The 18,392-nt window shown below is 40.3% G+C and overlaps 2 protein-coding genes across 4 annotated transcripts in view; both read left to right on the top strand.

Moving 5' to 3' along the window:
* The window catches only part of jakmip2 (janus kinase and microtubule interacting protein 2), a 209,527-nt gene that overhangs the window by 58,147 nt on the left and 132,988 nt on the right, over window positions 1-18,392 (top strand). The window lies entirely within an intron of this gene.
* The window catches only part of dpysl3 (dihydropyrimidinase like 3), a 51,468-nt gene that overhangs the window by 963 nt on the left and 32,113 nt on the right, over window positions 1-18,392 (top strand). Inside the window, 3 exon segments of one of the 2 annotated variants that reach the window (NM_001020512.1) lie at window positions 5,624-5,733; window positions 12,845-12,933; window positions 16,947-17,131. In NM_001020512.1, coding sequence (NP_001018348.1) covers window positions 5,695-5,733; window positions 12,845-12,933; window positions 16,947-17,131 — 313 coding nt within the window. In that variant the 5' untranslated portion in view covers window positions 5,624-5,694. 2 annotated transcript variants of the gene reach the window in all.

Genomic DNA, 18,392 nt, shown 5'->3' with positions numbered 1-18,392 from the left:
TGGTTTTAATGCAGAGTCACATGTCAGCGCTGTTTTCAACAGTTCTACTGACTGAAAATCTATAGCTGTGAGGCCTACACATTTTCTACCGACAGCCTTCAGGCTTGACAGCTCATTTATTACTCAAGTTAAGTCAGGTTTAATGTTCTTCACACAACTGTTATACATTTCCAGGCATAAAACAACTTCTTATTTCAATCAGTCCTACATTATGTCTGACCTTGACACATCAAGTCTTCAGTTATTAGTAAAACTTTAGTTTTACCCAAATCTTATTTAATTATGCAAAATTATGCATTTTGAAACAATTGAACATTCTACGAAGTTGTGACATTCATCATTTTAGTTTTAATTCTATTTTTTTATTTTATTTATTTATTTATTCATTCATTATTAATTAATTAACTAATTACTTTATTTAATAATTAATTAATTAATTAATTAATTAATTAATTAATTAATTAATTAATTAGTTCATTTATTCATGTATTTATTTATTTATTTATTTAGTTAATTATTTATTTGTTTATTCATTTATTTATTTATTTATTCATCTATTAAATTATTTATTTATTAATTTATTTATTCTCTCATTTATTTATTTATTTATTCATTTATTTGTTTAATTATTTATTTATTCATTTATTTATTTGTTTATTCATTTATTTATTTATTTATTCATCTATTCAATTATTTATTTATTAATTTATTTATTCTCTTATTCATTCATTCATTCATTCATTCATTTATTTATTTATTTATTTATTTATTTATTTATTTATTTATTTATTCATTCATTCATTCATTCATTCATTTCTTTATTTCTTTATTTATTTCTTTATTTATTTATTCATTTATTTCTTTATTCATTTATTTCTTTATTCATTTATTTCTTTATTCATTCATTTATTTATTCATTCATTTGTTCATTTATTTATTTATTTATTTATTTATTTATTTATTTATTCATTTATTCATTTATTTATTTATTCATTCATAGTTGTGACTATTGTTATAATTGTTAATTTATTGGGTAACACTTTAATATAATGGTCCAATCGTTAAGATTTATACACATGAAAAATTAAAAAACAACAATACATATATTATAGTATATATTTAACTTTTGCTAATGTTAGTTAATTAAAATTAAAGTGATTTATTGTTCATTCATGTTAACTCAGCACAACTATGAATTTTAATAACGCATTAGTAAATGTTAATTTATTTGACTTTTTTTAACATGTCTATGTAGGTTATTGTATTCAAAATGCATTCATTGAAAAATGTAGTTACACAAACCAGGGTGTTTGAGATGTATCTTTTATATGTATTATAAGTTTATTTAGGTTTATTCTTGCTAAAATTCTAGAAAATGAAGTATAAAATGTTTTTCTCCCAATATTCTTGTATTCTGCCTTATCTTAATCTAAAAGCACCATATTTCACAAAACTGTTTAAAACTTTGACTTGCATTTTGAACCTTTTTTTGTTGTTGTGAAGATCTTATTGCTGTCAGGTGATAGATGGAGTCTCTTATTAAATGTGGCCTTGATTTAATAGACATTTTGCTTAATTTAGCGTACCAGCAGAAGAAATCTCGTTCAATGTTAGCTTGTTTTTGATGGAAGCAACAGGAAGCAGCTGCTCCTGTCAAGACAAAATATATTAAATAATTTGCTTTCATAATGTCATTAGCCTGCACACGCTCATTTGGTACATTTAAATATATATATATATATATATATATATATATATATATATATATATATATATATATATATATATATATATATATATATATATATATATATATATATATATAAATGAATAAATAAATAAATGAATAAATAAATCAATTTTGGTTTTTTTGTTTAGGTTTATTTATATTATTTATGCACAATAATACACAACATAATACAGTAGGTGCAATTGTGTTTTCCATTCAAATTTCCATTCATATTTTCTATAAAACCCATGTTACCCATGTTTCCTAAGTGCACGTCCTTATACTGTAAAAAAAATAGTATATGCATTTAAATGTGAAAACACAGGTCTGTACAGGCAGGCAGCTTACAACATAAACAAACAAGACGAGGGTCAAAAAACAGGGCAAAGCAAGGCAAGGAAAATGCATTGTAACAGTATAGCAAGACTCATGAAAGAGGTGTGCATGCATATTCCATGTAATCAGTTGATGAGCAGCTCCCAGCCTTGAGTGTGTGAATCACTTGACCAGCTTAGCCAGGCTAGGAGCCCAGCCAAAACCAGCTTAGTCCAGCTTAAATCAGGCTGGTCAAGCTGGTTTTAGCTGGTTTCGGCTGGTCATTTTCCAGCCTGACCAGCTAAGAACAGGCTGGAAACCAGCCTGGAAGTGACAAAACCCCTCTAAAACCAGCCTGGTCAACTAGCTAAAACCAGCCAACCAGGCTGGTTTAAGCTGTTTTTTTCAGCAGGGTTATTATTCAGATTGCTAATAATTCAACTGTGGGTATTGTAGACAAGCAGATTATGCTCTAAAAATGTCTTTCAGATGTAAACACTCCAAACCACAGCGTGCTGTCAATATCATATACAACATGTGCTACGCTGTGTTACACAAAACAGAAACAGTTCTTGTGTACTCTGTAAATATTAAAAACCTTTTGTTGCTTATTTCAGCTCTCTGTTTTTAAACAATCTAATAAACCATCGAACTGTGCTTAATATATTTATCCTGCGAATTTGATCAGCTTTGCTAATGTTTACACACACATAGCCTTGTTCTGAGTTTACATTGCAGCACGCTATGACCATAAAAAAAGTGCATGTTTTTGTGTAGAATTTGACTGAAAGCACTGAGCAGATTGTAAAGGGTGTGTAAACCTGAATTATTAATCATGCTCGGGGAAAAATTGTGCCAACTTTATCGGTTTATAGTGTTAGCAATGGCAAACCGTCTTAATCAAACACCGCCATCTAGTGGACAGGAATAGCGCTGACTCAACTAGAAGCTGAAGAAGCAGCTCATTATTTCTTTCAATCATGATTTGGCTAACAGTTTCAGAACATTGATGTCATTTTTTTAAAAACTCTAAAAGTCATTACTTTAACACAAACTCTTAAGTGTTTAAAGCTTTATTTCTGTATAGGGTCACTTATATAATCCAATTATCATACCCCTGCTGAAAAATCCAGCTTAAACCAGTTTAGGCTGGTTGGCTGGTTTTAGCTGGTTGACCAGCCTGGTTTTAGAGGGGTTTTGGCCATTTCCAGGCTGGTTTCCAGCCATTTCCAGCCTGGTTTTAGCTGGTCAGGGTGGAAAATTACCAGCCAAATCCAACTAAAACCAGCTTGACCAGCCTGGTTTAAGCTGAATATAGCTGGTTTTGACTGGACTCCCAGCTTGGCTAGGCTGGTCAAGCTGGTTTTAGCTGGTCATCTCCCAGCCTGACCAGCTAAGACCAGGCTGGAAACCAGCCTGGAAGTGGCCAAAACCCCTCTAAAACCAGCCTGGTCGGCCAGCTAAAACCAGCCAACCAGCCTAGGCTGGTTTAAGCTGGATTTTTCAACAAGGACACTCTCAGAAATAAAGGTACGCGAGCCGTCACTGGGGTGGAATACACATTTGTACTTGAAGGGTCCATGCTGGTACCTCAAAAGTATATTTTAATACCTAAAAATTTTAAGAGGAATACTTTTGCACTTTTGAGGTACTAATATGTACCCTTGAGGTATTAATATGGATCTTTCAGGTACAAATGTGTACCTTTCGAGAAGGTATCACCTGAGTGACAGCTCACGTACCTTTAATTCTGAGAGTGTACAAATACCATAGGAACATTACTTATAACGTACACATTGCTTCATTAAATAATCATTAAATATTGTTGTTTAAAATGTAATTAATGTTTTCTTATCATTTTGAGCACTTGTATATCAGTTTACCTCGTTTTAATCACTGTTATTTCTGGTGTAATGTGTGAGACTTGCGATTTGAGACTGAAATAATTAGATGTTTAATTGGGTTATTTTTGAAAACTGATTTTAGTTCAAAGAAATGAGGAGGATTGATTGCATTGCAGGCGTAGTGGGTAGCACGTTTGCCTCACAGCAAGAAGGTCGCTGGTTCGATCCTCGGCTCAGTTGGTGTTTCTGTGTGGAGTTTGCATGTTCTCCCTGCGTTTGCGTGGGTTTCCTCCGGGTGCTCCAGTTTCCCCCACAGTCCAAAGACATGCGGAACAGGTGAATTGGGTAGGCTAAATTGTCCGTACTGTGTGTGTGTGTGTGTGTGGATGTTTCCCACAGATGGGTTGCGGTTGGAAGGGCATCCGCTGTGTAAAAACGTGCTGGATAAGTTGCCGGTTCATTCCGCTGTGGCGACCCTGGATTAATAAAGGGACTAAGCTGACAAGAAAATGAATGAATGATTGCATTGCAGTAAAAAATACACTGGTTTTCTGTTTGTTTTTTTTACAGATGTGAATGAAAATGTTGCTCTTGTATTCAGTTCTGCATTATTTTATTGTTTTACACTTTCAACCTTTTGAAAAGAGATGTGTAAATGTGCAAAATGTCCTGTACTGCTTGTTAGCCAATGTTTCGGGTGTGAATGTTGACTTAAGTTTTGAGAATTTGATCCTGCGGACATGATGAGGATATGCAGTACTGATCCACATAATATTATCTAATCCTTTTAGACTGAGAAGATCCTGTAGTAGCTGATCTGTATGTCATCAGGCAGATGCATTACAAATGTGTGTGTGTGTCTGTCTGTGTGCATGTAAGTGTCTCTGTGCGTCTGTGTGTGTGTGTGTGTGTGTGTGTGTGTGTGTGTGTGGGGTGGTCTGGACAGGGGGGCTCTGCTCAGACAAAGGAGCCTCATGTCAGGGTGGATCAGAGCAGCTGTTCTCCTCAACACACACTCCTCTTTTGTTCACCGTCACTGAGAAACTGCCTGTCTAGTCTTTGATTAGCAACATTACAAAGGTAGATGTAGTAGACACGTCTGATGCATTCAAATAACATTCAGGCTTAAAAACGCAAGGCAATATAGCCTTTGCAGATAGAAATATCTGAGATCAATTCTCTTGAGAATAAAAGTGTTTTATTGTAATGTTAATAAAGGCTTTTTTTCTAAAAATGAGCAAATAATCTAATATTGTTTGATAAAAGTGCATTTAAAGAGGATAAGTTAGGGATAAAGCAGCCTACATCCAGGAAGGTGGAAGGTGGCAGAATAAAGCTGACAGAAACTAAAACAGCTGATGGAGTATACACTATTTTTTTTTGCTATTAATTGGCTAGCCTATCATAATAATTAATATATTATATGTTCATGATTCATAGCCTTTATGAACTTCTGACACAAGTAGGCTAATAAATCACCAATACAAGTTAGTGTTCAATTTAGATAAGTAAATAAGTTGTAATTAATTAATACATCAATTAATAATGTACAATATAAGTTCTTACACAACAGCAAACTGTAAATCACTTTTTGTTTTTAAGCCGGTTCAGTGAAAAGAGCTGTTCGAATGAACCGATTCAGTTGAATAAGATCCCAGCACCGCCCTCTGGCGGTTGAAATCCCACATGACACCCGGCGGGGCGGAGGGAGGAGCCCTTAAATCAGACAATCCCGAGCAGTGTGCGCCACCACTAACATCAGCAAAAGGGCAGAATAAAGACAGCTGCATCCACCGACAACTAACCATGTCTTACCAAGGCAAAAAGAACATCCCAAAGATCACTGTAAGTCCGTGCATTTATATTCATCCTTCAATTAACGCAATCTTTAATTGTCTGCATGTTTGCAGCAAAAACACTGCAGGATTAAATGCCAGGCTTCAGTCGTGTTGGGCTGAACTGATTGTAAACCAGTGCACTGTTCGGACAGAGTCGCATATGTTGATCTCCAGGATTTAATCATGTTAATTATTCCAAAAATAGGCGTGGTTTTGTTTTTCTCGGCTGTTATGATCTGCGTTTGTGGATGTTATATTGCCGGACTGAGTGTGTGTGTGGCCGTTGTACTGCAGCAAGACTATCACGCCCATAAATGAGAGCACACACTACAGTTACTCACACAACATGCAACTATTGCATCAATTTGATTTCAGTCCTGCTTTTTAAAGATCAGCAGTGTGTGTGTGGGCGGTGGTGTGGGTTTTGTGGTGATTTGGAGTGTTCTGTTGCGGATTTTACAGGGATGTTCTTTGTCTCAGATCTTCAGCCTCATGGTGCTGATGCTGGAACTGCGCAGTACGCACACACACACTCACACGAGCATCACACGGCTTTATTTAGTGTTATAAAAAAAGTCCAAAAAAATAAAATAAATTAAAAAAAAGTCTAAATATCATTGAAAAAATGTAGTGAAAGCAAACGAATTGAATTGAGCGGAGTTCAGTAGTCTGGCTGTCTGCAATATGAGGTGTGGTTTTCTCTTCTCTGACTGACGCCGCTGTCAGATGCTCTGGACATCAATATTATTGTTCAGCATGACCTACCCAAAAGACTGATCCATCTCTGCACATTAGCTTCAGGCCTGCACTGCTGTCTGAACGCACAATGCTCACTGGTGTCTGACACACACACACTCACACACACACACACAACCCTATTATTTTGCTTGCCCCTCCTAAAATTAATCTCAAATCTTAGTAATGCAGTTTTAAAGGGAACCTATTTTTTTTTACAAGATGTAAAATAAGTCTGTGATGTGCCTAGAGTGTATGTGTGAAAATTCAGCTCAAAATATCACACAGATAATGTTTTATAGCTCTTAAAACTGCCCCTTTTAGGCTTTGATTGTTATGTCGTTTTGGTGACTGCCACTTTAAATTCCAATTTTTAAAGAGGGCGGAGCTACAGATGCCTTTGTGTCAGCATAGTGGCAGATTCAACGTCTTGTGCCATTGAGAGGTGGTCACTAGTGGGTGGGGCTTTCCACCTCTGATGACACGTACAAAGGGAGAATGTCAATCAAAGTGTTCCTGCAGACTGATTCTCTCAAGTGTGATTATAAAAATAAAATGAATAAAATTTGACCATTAGGAGCTGGTTATATTCACACACTGCTGCCACACAACTGTTTAAACCCCTTATAAAAGGGATTTTTGCATTATAGCTCCCCTTTAATATACTGTAAGTGTGCGAGTACTAAAGAAGCAGGAATGCGCAACTTACATTCTTATTAAACAAAGCTTTGTGCAGTTGTTTGAAATTTTGAAATGTCATGCTGTGTTCACACCAGACGCAGAACGCGCGGATAAATCGCGATATTTGCGCGTAAATAGCTGCAGGAACATTTGAGTTTACTCGCTTCATTCGCGGGTCAAATTCCTTTCAGAACACACGCAGATTCGCGTGATGGGCAGGGCTTCTGTCTGCCCGGTGACTGTAGCTTCGTTGGATTTTATTAAGAAAATAACAGTGTTTATGTGTTTTATGAAGGCTCAAAAACAGCGTCGATACCTTTAGGGCTGTGCCTGAGTCCACTAGATCCTTTCAGAGGCGCACCCAGCTCAGTGAGCTCATCAACTCCTCCAGAAACTTAACTGGATGATGGAGGCTTTTAGCAGTGCTTTTGATTGAGCCGACCCCAGTTTGATGAGCTGTTGTCGGTGTCAGCTGGAGGATTTCCCCCCAGGACACCAACAACAGGCGCTTCGTCACAATCATGCCCCCATAAGAGCAAGCTCCTGATTGGTTATTGCGGCGCCGCCATTCGGGCGTATCGCGCCGTTTGTGCGAATCGCGCCATTCACACCACGCCATTCGTGCAATTCGCGTCATTCGCGCCGCGCCATTCGTGCAATTCGCGTCATTAGCGCCGCGCCATTCGTGCGTATCCCACATCAGAAGCACCAGAAGTGTTCTGCAATACTATATGAACACAATCCGTGCATTCTAGTTATTTTTCTGACGTAAATACATGGTGATTACACCATTGATCCATTCCTTACTTTAACCCAACCTTTAACCTACCTATACCTCCAGACCGGTCCCTTGCCCTACCCGAATCCCTCCTCAGGAGCACCAGAAGTGATCTGTAATACTATATGAACACATTAAGTAACTTTTACTCATTTTCTAATGTAAGTACATCTTAAATACACTGTTGACCTATCTCTTAACCTTTAACCAACCCATATCCTCAGACCAGTCTCTAACCCCACCAGTGTCCCACCTTAAGATCACCAGAAGTGTTCTGCAATAATATATAAACACAATAAGTACATAGCACTTATTATCTGATGTAAGTAAATGGCTATTACACTGTTGACCAATCCCTTACCTTAACCCAACCCTTAATGTAACCTACCCATGCTTCCAGACCTGTCCCTAATCTCACCCACCCTCAAGAGCACTAGAAGTGTTTAATAATACTATATGAACACAATAAGTACATTCTACCTATGTTCTGATGTAAGTACATAGTAATTACACTGTTGACCAATCCTTTATCTTAACAAAGCTTTAACCTACCGATAACCCCAGACCAGTCCCTAACCCTACCCGTATTCCACCTCAAGAGCACCAGAAGTGTTCTGCAATACTACAGTATATGAACACAATAAGTACATTCTACTTATTTTCTGATGTAAATACATGGTTGATCCATTCCTTACTTTAACCCAACCTTAAACCTACCGATACCCCCAGACCAGTTCCTAACCTATACTTGTATCCTACTTCAAGATTACCTAGAGTGTTCTGCAATACTATTCAAACAGAATAAGTACATTCTACCTATTTTCTGATGTAAGTACATGGTAGTTGTACACTGTTGACCCATTTCTTAACCCAGGGATGTTAGACTGAATTCCTGGAAGGCTGCAGCCCTTCACAGTTTAGTTCCAACCCTTATTAAACACACCTGATTAAACTAATTGAGTCCTTCAGGCTTGTTTGAAACCTACAGGTAAGTGTGTTGGAGCAGGATTGGAACTAACTCTGCAGGGCTGCGACCCTCCAGGAATTCAGTTTGACATCCCTGCCTTAACCCAACCTTAAACCTACCCATACCCCCAAACCAGTCCTTAACCTATACTTGTATCTTACCTCAAGATTACCAAGAGTGTTCTGCAATACTATATGAACAGAATAAGTACGTTCTACCTATTGTCTGATGTAAGTACATGGTAGTTACACTGTTGACCCATCCCTTACCTTAACCCTGTCCCTAACCCTACCCATATCTCCCCTTAAGAGCATCAGAAGTGATCTGCAATACTATATGAACACACTAAGCACATTCTGCTTATTTTCTGATGTAGTAATTAAGGCCACTTGATCCATTTTTTAGGGATGTTAGGATGTGAACTAGATGATCATGGCTCACTGTCTTATGCTGAGTTCTCTCTGGGGAGCCTGATGCTCCTGGCTATAGCAGCACCCATAATTCAGTCACAGGGCAGGGTGGATGTGTGGATGTGTAATGGTGGTTGGTCATTATGCATCTAAACGGGTATGTTCCAGTGTTTTGACTGCTATGTTGGCAGAATAGACGAAATTCTCATGAGCGTACAGTAAATATTTTGGTCACCCAGGCAACAAGGCTGCAGCTCTGGATGCATACAGAGAGGTTTTCTTCAATCGCGGCCCATTATTCTGCACAAGCATGGCTAATGCTCCACGCCTTAATGTCCTTTGGCTCGGCGTTCTTTGGCTGTGTCTTCCCCCCACTCCCCACACACGCATAACAAATGACAGCACTGTTTGTGTGCAAGGCTCAGACTGGACTCTGGCATTTGTTGAATTGTCCGTCCCCTTTGAGTGAATGCGCTTTCTACACATTCAGATTGTTCCTTTATCAGCATCCTGCAGTAACAGTTCTTGCTCCCAAATGATGTATGAGTACTTTTTGCTGTTGTCTTTCAAACAAGACATGCTTTTTCTATTGTGTTCCTCATATTAAAGTTGAGTTACAGTGTTTATTTTGCTAGCTCTAGCGCTCACAAGACTAATTTATTCAACCCAGGCTCATTCTGAAAACATTGTCTCGCAGACGTTTCTGGAGACCGTGAAATACGTCCCGGGAGGTACATATTTGCAAAGTTTTTGTTTGTGCTTTTTCGCATCTCGATTTGCGCCCGCGCTGTTCTCGCGCAAAGCCGGCCGAAGCCGCTGTCGAGTGACTGTCTGTCTGACTGACTGTCTGTCTGACTGACTTACTGATTGACTGACTGGGCGACCGGCCAATCGGCCGACCCACCCTCCTCCTTCCCTAAACCCAACCGGTTTTACAGAAACTCCCGCCCGCTTGCTTCCCTAAACCCAAGCAACGATTTACAAATGATTTCCAGAAAAAGAAAAGCCCTCGTCTGATTTTGACCGCGTTTTCGGATTTCACCACATTCTCACCCTGTGATAAACTCGTTCACTTTATTTGTTGGATGCTGTTTTTGTCTTACCTGATTTCTTGATCCGCTCTTCCGTAGACTCGAACTCGGTCGTCGCGGTCAGCTCCCCTCCTTGTCTCCCCTCTGCCGACGTACAGGACGAGCTAACCAGACAAACTAGTTGCGGCGGGAAAGCCCTCCACACAGAGGTAAGCTGTCAGCCAGCGAGCGCGAAGAGGAGCGGCGTCACACCGTCCTGTAGCATTTGCTTAAAGCAATTTAATGCAGCCATACATACCTCAGGCTACGTAACTCACGGTCTCCAGAAACGTCCACGGGGCTACGTTTCCAGAATGAGCTTGGGTTGAATTTAATTGGACAATGTTTCAACCTACTTAACACCGACACACAAGAAAGCACTGAATTTCTTAAATGTCAATCGCTCTTTTATGGTCACTGAAACCTCATTATATTCTTTGCCAACATGATGGGTTGTTGATTGTGAATAGTCACTCCGTTAAAGGTATGATTGGGTCCATTTGGAAAAATTACTTCTTTAATTTCCAGAGACCGTGAGAATTAATACCAAACTCGACCATGTCTGGGACTCGGCTTGGGCGATGTCGACAAATTCGGCATTGTATGATGTCTAATGTGAAACATCACAATCGATGATGGCATTGTTGGATTGCCATCGTCTATCGACCCAACCCTATCTGAGACATATCAAAGTTTTCAACCCAGGCTCATTCTGGAAACATAGCCTCGCGGACGTTTCTGGAGACCGTGAAATACGTCCCGGGAGGTACGTATTTGTGCAGTGTTTGTGTTCACGAATCCGTGAAAGGCAGCTGTGCGCGCTTTTTCGCACCCGCACTGTTCTCGCGTAAAAAGCCGCCGGAGGCCGTCTGTCTGACTGACTGACTGAATGAATGACTGAACGATTGACTGGGCGGCCAACCCAGCCACCCTTCTCCTCCTTCTTCCCCAAACCCAAGCGACAATTTACAAACGCCGTCTAGAAAAAGAAAAGCCCTCGTCCGATTTTGACTCGGTTTTCGGATTTCACTACATTCTCGCCCCGTAACGAACTTGTTCGTTTTATTTTTTGGATTCTGTTTTTTGTCTTACCTGATTTCTGGAACGGCTCTTCCCTGCACTCGAACCCGGTCGTCGAATGCAGCCGGCTCCGCCAGCCTAACATGACTAGCTAACCGGACAAACTGGTTGCTGCGGGAAAGCCCTCCACACAGAGGAGGTGAGACATCAGCCAGCGAGTGCGAAGAGGAGCGGCGTCACACCGCCCCGCTTAAAAAAACTAAATGCAGCCATACATACCACCGACCACGTAAATCTTGGTCTCCAGAAACGTCCACGGGGCTACGTTTTCAGAGTGAGCTTGGGTTGAAAATTTTGGACTCAAAATCTCTTTTCATATCTCAGGTTTTCAGGTCCAAGTAGACTCGTGAAGATCTCTAGCTCATCTTACTGTAGCTTGCCTCTGTTTCACATGCTTAAATTTAAAGGTAATGTAGGATTGACCTAGTGGTTGAACTAGGAATTGCACTCTAAATTCAAAAGATTGGAGAGGAGCTTTTTTCACCTGGCCCCTCTTCCTCCAACATGACACACAAAGGTTGCAAGATTGACGACACCAACAGATCGTACTCATTTATGAAGATCAAGCCTTACACAATTAAGTATTTAAGATTTGTGAAGTCATAGAGCTCTGGATAACTCGAAACAGCAACTGCTAGTCACTCTTCCATCTTTAAAAGTCTCCGTAGTCATATTGACAACACAAACACTGCTGTCACCTCGACAGAAACCCCACCTCTGCTTTCATTTGATTGCACAATAAAAAAAGATGTGACTGTTGTAGCTTATTTTTCCATTTAAGTGTTATTTAAATAACACTTAATTTTCAACTGCGGGCGCACAGTGCGCAATGGCAAAAACACGAGGTGCACCAGCAAAACACTCAAAAAAGATGCCTTTTAATGCAAAAAATGCGTTCGGTGTGGTCAAGTCCTTACACATTAATAGTTCTGCAGTGTTTAACCTGATATATTCTACATTTCTGGGTTCTGTTTCAACATTCAGAACTATTGTTATGGCATTCATCCTCTTTTCTTCACCTATGTTTAGCTGCTTTGGCACAGTCTACTTTTTAAAAAGCACTGTAGAGTTTAATCTGTGACGGTGCAAAATGGTTCCTGCCAAAATAAAGGTCAGTGATAATGTCCCCTGTTTGAACTTACTGTAATGAACCGAAGTGACTCCATTCTGCTTCTAAACTGACTATTCAGAAGAATGTCACTCTGGGGATTTTAAGCCCAAATTGATGTGACACATAGAGCGATGCATGATGCAACATCCAGCTAATTTGAAGCCATGACTTAATTTGAAAGTACAGGACAATATAAATTGGACATTTTTAGTATCAGAAGTTGTTTTGTAATAGAAATAGAACCTCATATGACCTCTTTCTGTCTTTGTGTGTCTTGTTTTGACAGAGCGAGAGGCTCCTGATTAAAGGTGGTCGGATTGTGAACGATGACCAGTCCTTCTACGCAGACATCTATATGGAGGATGGAGTCATCAAGTAAGCTGCATTCACACACACACACCACACACACATACAGTGGGTGACAGTTCAAAATGGCCACATTTGATGCCACGGCGGGACAAAGGGATTAAGAAAATGTTTTTAGCTGTAACAGCAGTCTCCGACTATGCCACCAGGGGGCACAAAGGGACGAGATGCGGATGAACAGAAATATACAGTAGCTGTAAATACCCTGTGTAACGAATGTGGCCGGATCAGACACATAATTATTTTGCTTTATCCACAACCTCTCCTACCCATAAAATGTATATGTGGGGCCCGTAAGTTTGGCCTATCTTGACCCACTTTTGATATATATATGAATTGTTTTTGAAGAAAGAAAAAATTCTATCAATCAGGTCGCTTCAAGAAAAAGCACAGCCATAAAGCGAAATGCTTCAAGGGTTTATAAAAACATTCTAGTCGCGACACATCAACATATTTGACCCAGTTCAGGCCCAGCTATAGGTTATTAACTTGGCTGAGACTTGGCCCAGATATGGTCCACGTTTGCCTCTTGTATGGAAGCCAGACTGAAGCCGCCTTTCCATTGCACACAACGTTTGGACACGACTGTCGGAATACGCCCCCTTGTGGCAGTCGCACAGTATTTTCAGTGTTGTCGTGCACAATGGGGGAGAAGCTGATTCTCACAGTGTCTGAAATAAAGGAGTGCAAGAGCAAGGGCCTTTATTCTGTGTGCCTTTGCATGGTTTAATGAATGAATGAATGCTAGAAACTCATAGACCGCTAAAATATTGAAGGGAATGTGGAGACAACATTAAAAATGTATATTTTTATTACTTTCTTACTTATATTTATGAAAAGAATTTTATTTTAAATTTATTAATATACACTTTTTATAATTCAAAAAATAACCATATAAACTCCTATTTCTCATCTCGCACGCACGGACCTGCTTGTACAACTCTGGAAAACATCACATCCGGTCAACCGGTCGCATACGGTCTAGTCGCAGGAGTTCAAATATTTCCACGGATCCGAATTTTCCGCATATGGAGATGATCGGAGAGAAGTATTGCTACAGGGGTTTTGAAGCGTTTTGAATTACGAGTACATCAGGCATGTCCTTATAAACCACAGTTATAGAGTACAACTAGGTTGTACCCATAAACTAGAGACCTGCGCGGGACTAAATTTTGAATCCCGCTCCAGCCTGTACCCGGCAGATTTTACCCTGAACCAGACCGCTCCCGCTTACGTTCAGCATTTGTTGTCCCGACCCGCCCCGTTTTCTACCCGGCGCGCCCGATCTCGCTAAAGAGCGGGGGGGAGAACAAAACTGAAAACCACCCAGCTATACAGTTTCCAGACAGCCTATAACAAGCTGTCTGTATATAAACACACACACACAGCACCAAGCACACACACACAAAGCTCTCTCTCATTCGTGCGCGCGGACTAACACAAACACACATACACACGCACACACACACACGCACACACACACACGCACACATAAGCACCAAGCACTCACACAGGCAAAGCTCTCTCTCTCTCATTCGCGCGCGCACACACACACACCTCTCATTCGCGCGTGCGCACACATACACATACACACACAGCAACAAACAAGCTAAACACAGCATCGCGCTATTTCATTTACACACATACATACGCGTGCTCGCTCGGGAGTCGGGAGCAATATTGCTAGACGGCCCGCTCCCGTCCAAAATGAAACCCGTTACCGACTGCTCCCGCTCTTTTTTGGAAATTTGTCCCGCGCCGCAGAAATCTGGTCCGGTCCCGCGGGAATGCAGACCTCTACCATAAACCACCAAAACCAGTTCTCTCACACACACACACACACACACACACACACACAAACACATTAAAGTTCATCTTCTTCTGGAGGTTTTCCGATATGTAGGCTCTGCTTAATGGATGGTCACTCCTCTTCCTGTTCGACTCATATAGATTATCTGCATTAGTTTATCTCATGCACAATGCACTGATAATGCACTTCACCGTTAGAAACACTTAACCACAGGGATAAACACAGGGATATCATGATTTATCATTTGGCTTGTATGAGCCACTGTTTAAGTGTGTTGGAAACTACACAGATGTCATGTAAAATTGCCTGCCTCAATGTAGAGCATTTCGTGCTTTCTTACAATCATTGTTTGTGTTCATCTGAACAAAGAAAATCATATTTTGCATGCCACGAGGGTGTAAAGCATGGATTATCCCTTTCAAAGGAATTTCAAACAGTTTCACTGTGCTGCTTTTCGATTGTTTAGAGTTGATGGTAAAATGATTAGCCCTCCTGTGAAAGTGTTATGAAGGGGAGTGACACAAACAACAGAAGTTTGGATCCACACGCAGGTTTATTCAAAGTCAGGCAAGCAATGGTCTATACGGGTGAAAACCGGTGTTTAGAGGCAGTCCAGAATCGTAATCAGAAAACAGGCGAGAGGTCGTGAGGCAGGCGGCAGACTAGGACAAATGGTTAACAAGGCTAAGGTCTAAACACAGGCAAACAAGACAAGAGATACGCTTTGTAATGTCACTATACAGCGAACAAGACTCTGCAAACTGAATGGGTGAGTGTGTGGCTCTAAATAGAGTGTGCAATCAATCTCTGACAATCCTCAGGTGGTGCAGGTAATCAGTCTAGATGAGGAAGCATGTGTGAGTGTGACCGGAGTGCATGTATGAATATGTAGTCCAACAATGGCGGAATTGTAGTCCAAGGTTATGGTGAGGGAGAACTAATCAGATCTAATGGAATACGATCGCTGGTAATCGTGACAGAAATGTAATTAACTTTTGTATACATCCCAAGTGCTGTTTAACCGAGAGAAGATTTTAAATGTTTCAAATTTAATCATTTTAATAACTAGCTTCTTTTGTCTTTGCCATGATGATAGTATATTACTTTCACTCGCTTTTCTGGAAGATACTAGTATTCATCTTTTCAATGATTTTCTTTCAGCTTAGTCCCTTTAATAATCAGGGATCGCCACAGCGGAATGAACTCTTCCAGCATATGTTTTAGACAGCGGATGCCCTTCCAGCTGCAACCCAGTACTGGGAAAAATCCACTCTCATTCACACACATACACTACAGCCAATTTAGTGTATTCAATTCACCTGTTTGGACTGTGGGAGAAACCGGAGCACCCAGAGGAAACCCACGCCATCATGGGGAGAACATGCAAACTCCACACATAAATGCCAACTGACTCAGCCGGCACTTGAATCAGCATACTTCTTGCTGTGAGGTGGCAGTGCTAACCACTGAGCCACTATGTCACCAATACTAGTGTTTAGCTTCAGCAATTTAAATGTTTAAATCAATCAATCAAAGGCTTTTATTTGTCACATACACTTCCATGCAGTCAAATACACCGTCATGTAGTGAAATTGGACCCCTCCGACCATACACAAACATCACATTCCAGGGAAAGACAAGTCAACGGGAGGTAGCATTTAGAAAAAGGAAAAAAGATACATTTGGGGGAGGCGAAAAAAACTCCCTCTCACCTTGCCCTTGAATTAGGTAAATGTTAGGCAAATGTGTCATGTAGTGCATTGATTGTTCTGCTGTCTACATAGTAGGTTTGTAGCTTAGGGAAGTTTAAAATGTTTACAGAAGTGGTTTTATATGCTCATTTATTACCTACAGAATATATCCCTAGACTCAGTATGTCTTTATTGACCTTATTTGGAATGGTCATGAATATTAATGAGGGTGCAAGCGAAGTGATGAGCGGGTATGCAGATGGTTACGCAATGGGTTTGGTGCGTATGGGGACTGAGGGAGGGGGGGTGTATGGGAATTCCGGGAGTTTTCTGGGAGACAGAACAATATGGGAGAGACTTCCGGGAAAAACGGGTGTGTTGGCAGGTATGGTGCGGACTCGAACTATTGACCTTCTTAATGCGAGGCAAAAGCGCTAACTACTGAGCCACCGTGCCACCCACCTTTAAATGATAGTGTGATAAATAAAAAATACCAAATTGCTTTTTTTGTCAACTTTAAGGCAGATTGGTGACAACCTGATCGTACCTGGAGGAGTGAAGACCATTGAAGCCAATGGGAAGATGGTGATCCCTGGAGGAATTGACATCCACACCCACCTACAGATGCCCTTCAGGGGTACAACCACCGCTGATGACTTCACCCAGGGCACCAAGGCTGCTCTGGCTGGAGGAACCACCATGATCGGTAAGCAAGGGTGGAAAGTCACAAATTACATCTACTCACAATACTGCAATTGAGTAGCTTTTCCATACTTTTTAATGTTTTTAAATCTGCACTTTTTACTTTTAAAGGGGATTTTAAATTCGCTTTCAAGAGTTCACACTTAGCTCATGACTTACGAAAGCTCGTTTGGCATGCTGTCCCGGGAGAGAGCCCTGAGCTCAAGGCATTCCTCGAGTCCAGGGCTCCCTCCCTTTGTGGGGCGAGTGGAGATTGAACTCAGGGTGATCTCAAAACTCCCCCGCAGCTAAGGCCAAGGTGAACTTCTTGAGAGCGAGACGACTAGTAAAAGAGACTTAGGTTTAAGAGGTCTATGATGCAGAGCAATTTATTATTTTTATTTTTTTATTATTAGGCTTTGGGAGAGAACTGAAACCCCTGCGGGGGAAACGTGCTAGCGCCACGCAGAGATACCAGAAGCTCAAGTAGGGAGCCAGAGCTAATGCTATTCCTGCTGGTTGCTGGGCCGCCGAGCCACCTATTTTGGATAAAGGTGGAAGAAGGGGGAGGAGGGGGGATTCTTGAAGACGAAGATAGTTGTAAGTGGAAAAGGAGGAGATATATATAGGAACTAGGGATGCTTGATTGGAGAATCGTGATTAGCTAATATGAGCCAGCTGGTTTAATCATGAGCACGTACTCCTCTCGAAATGAGTTTAGTAAATTAAACTTCACTTAAATTCAAATGAGATTGTGCTCTTTTCAAAAGAGGGCAGGGCTACAAATGCCTGTGTGTCAGCATAGTGGCAGATTTAAAGCAGAACTAACGTTTTCTGTGCGAAAAAGTGAAAGCGTCAAAAGAAGTGGCTCAGAATAAAGTAGTTTACTGTGATTATGCTGTTCATTTGTGCATCTAGACTGAAGCTTAAAGGGGCTAATAAGTTTGTCCCTAAAATGGTGTTTAAAAAATTAAAAGCTGCTTTTATTCTAGTCGAAATAAAACAAATAAGACTTTCTCCAGAAGAAAAAATATTATCAGACATACTGTGAAAATTTCCTTGCTCTGTTAAACATCATTTGGGAAATATTTAAAAAAAAGAAGAAAAAAAATCGAAGGGGGCTAATAATTCTGACGTCAACTGTATATGTAATGATTAAGCACTTTAAAACCACCATTCTTGAGAAACTGAGACATTGTTTTAAAGGATCACTGAACTCCTTTAACAAAACATGGAGTCCCATGCTGTCAGTCATTGAGAACCTTAACATTTCAGGAACTGCTGAC

Source organism: Danio rerio, chromosome 21 (assembly GCF_049306965.1).
Source record: "Danio rerio strain Tuebingen ecotype United States chromosome 21, GRCz12tu, whole genome shotgun sequence".
In the NCBI taxonomy this organism is placed as follows: domain Eukaryota; kingdom Metazoa; phylum Chordata; class Actinopteri; order Cypriniformes; family Danionidae; genus Danio; species Danio rerio.
This window is presented reverse-complemented; position numbering and strand designations above follow the sequence as displayed.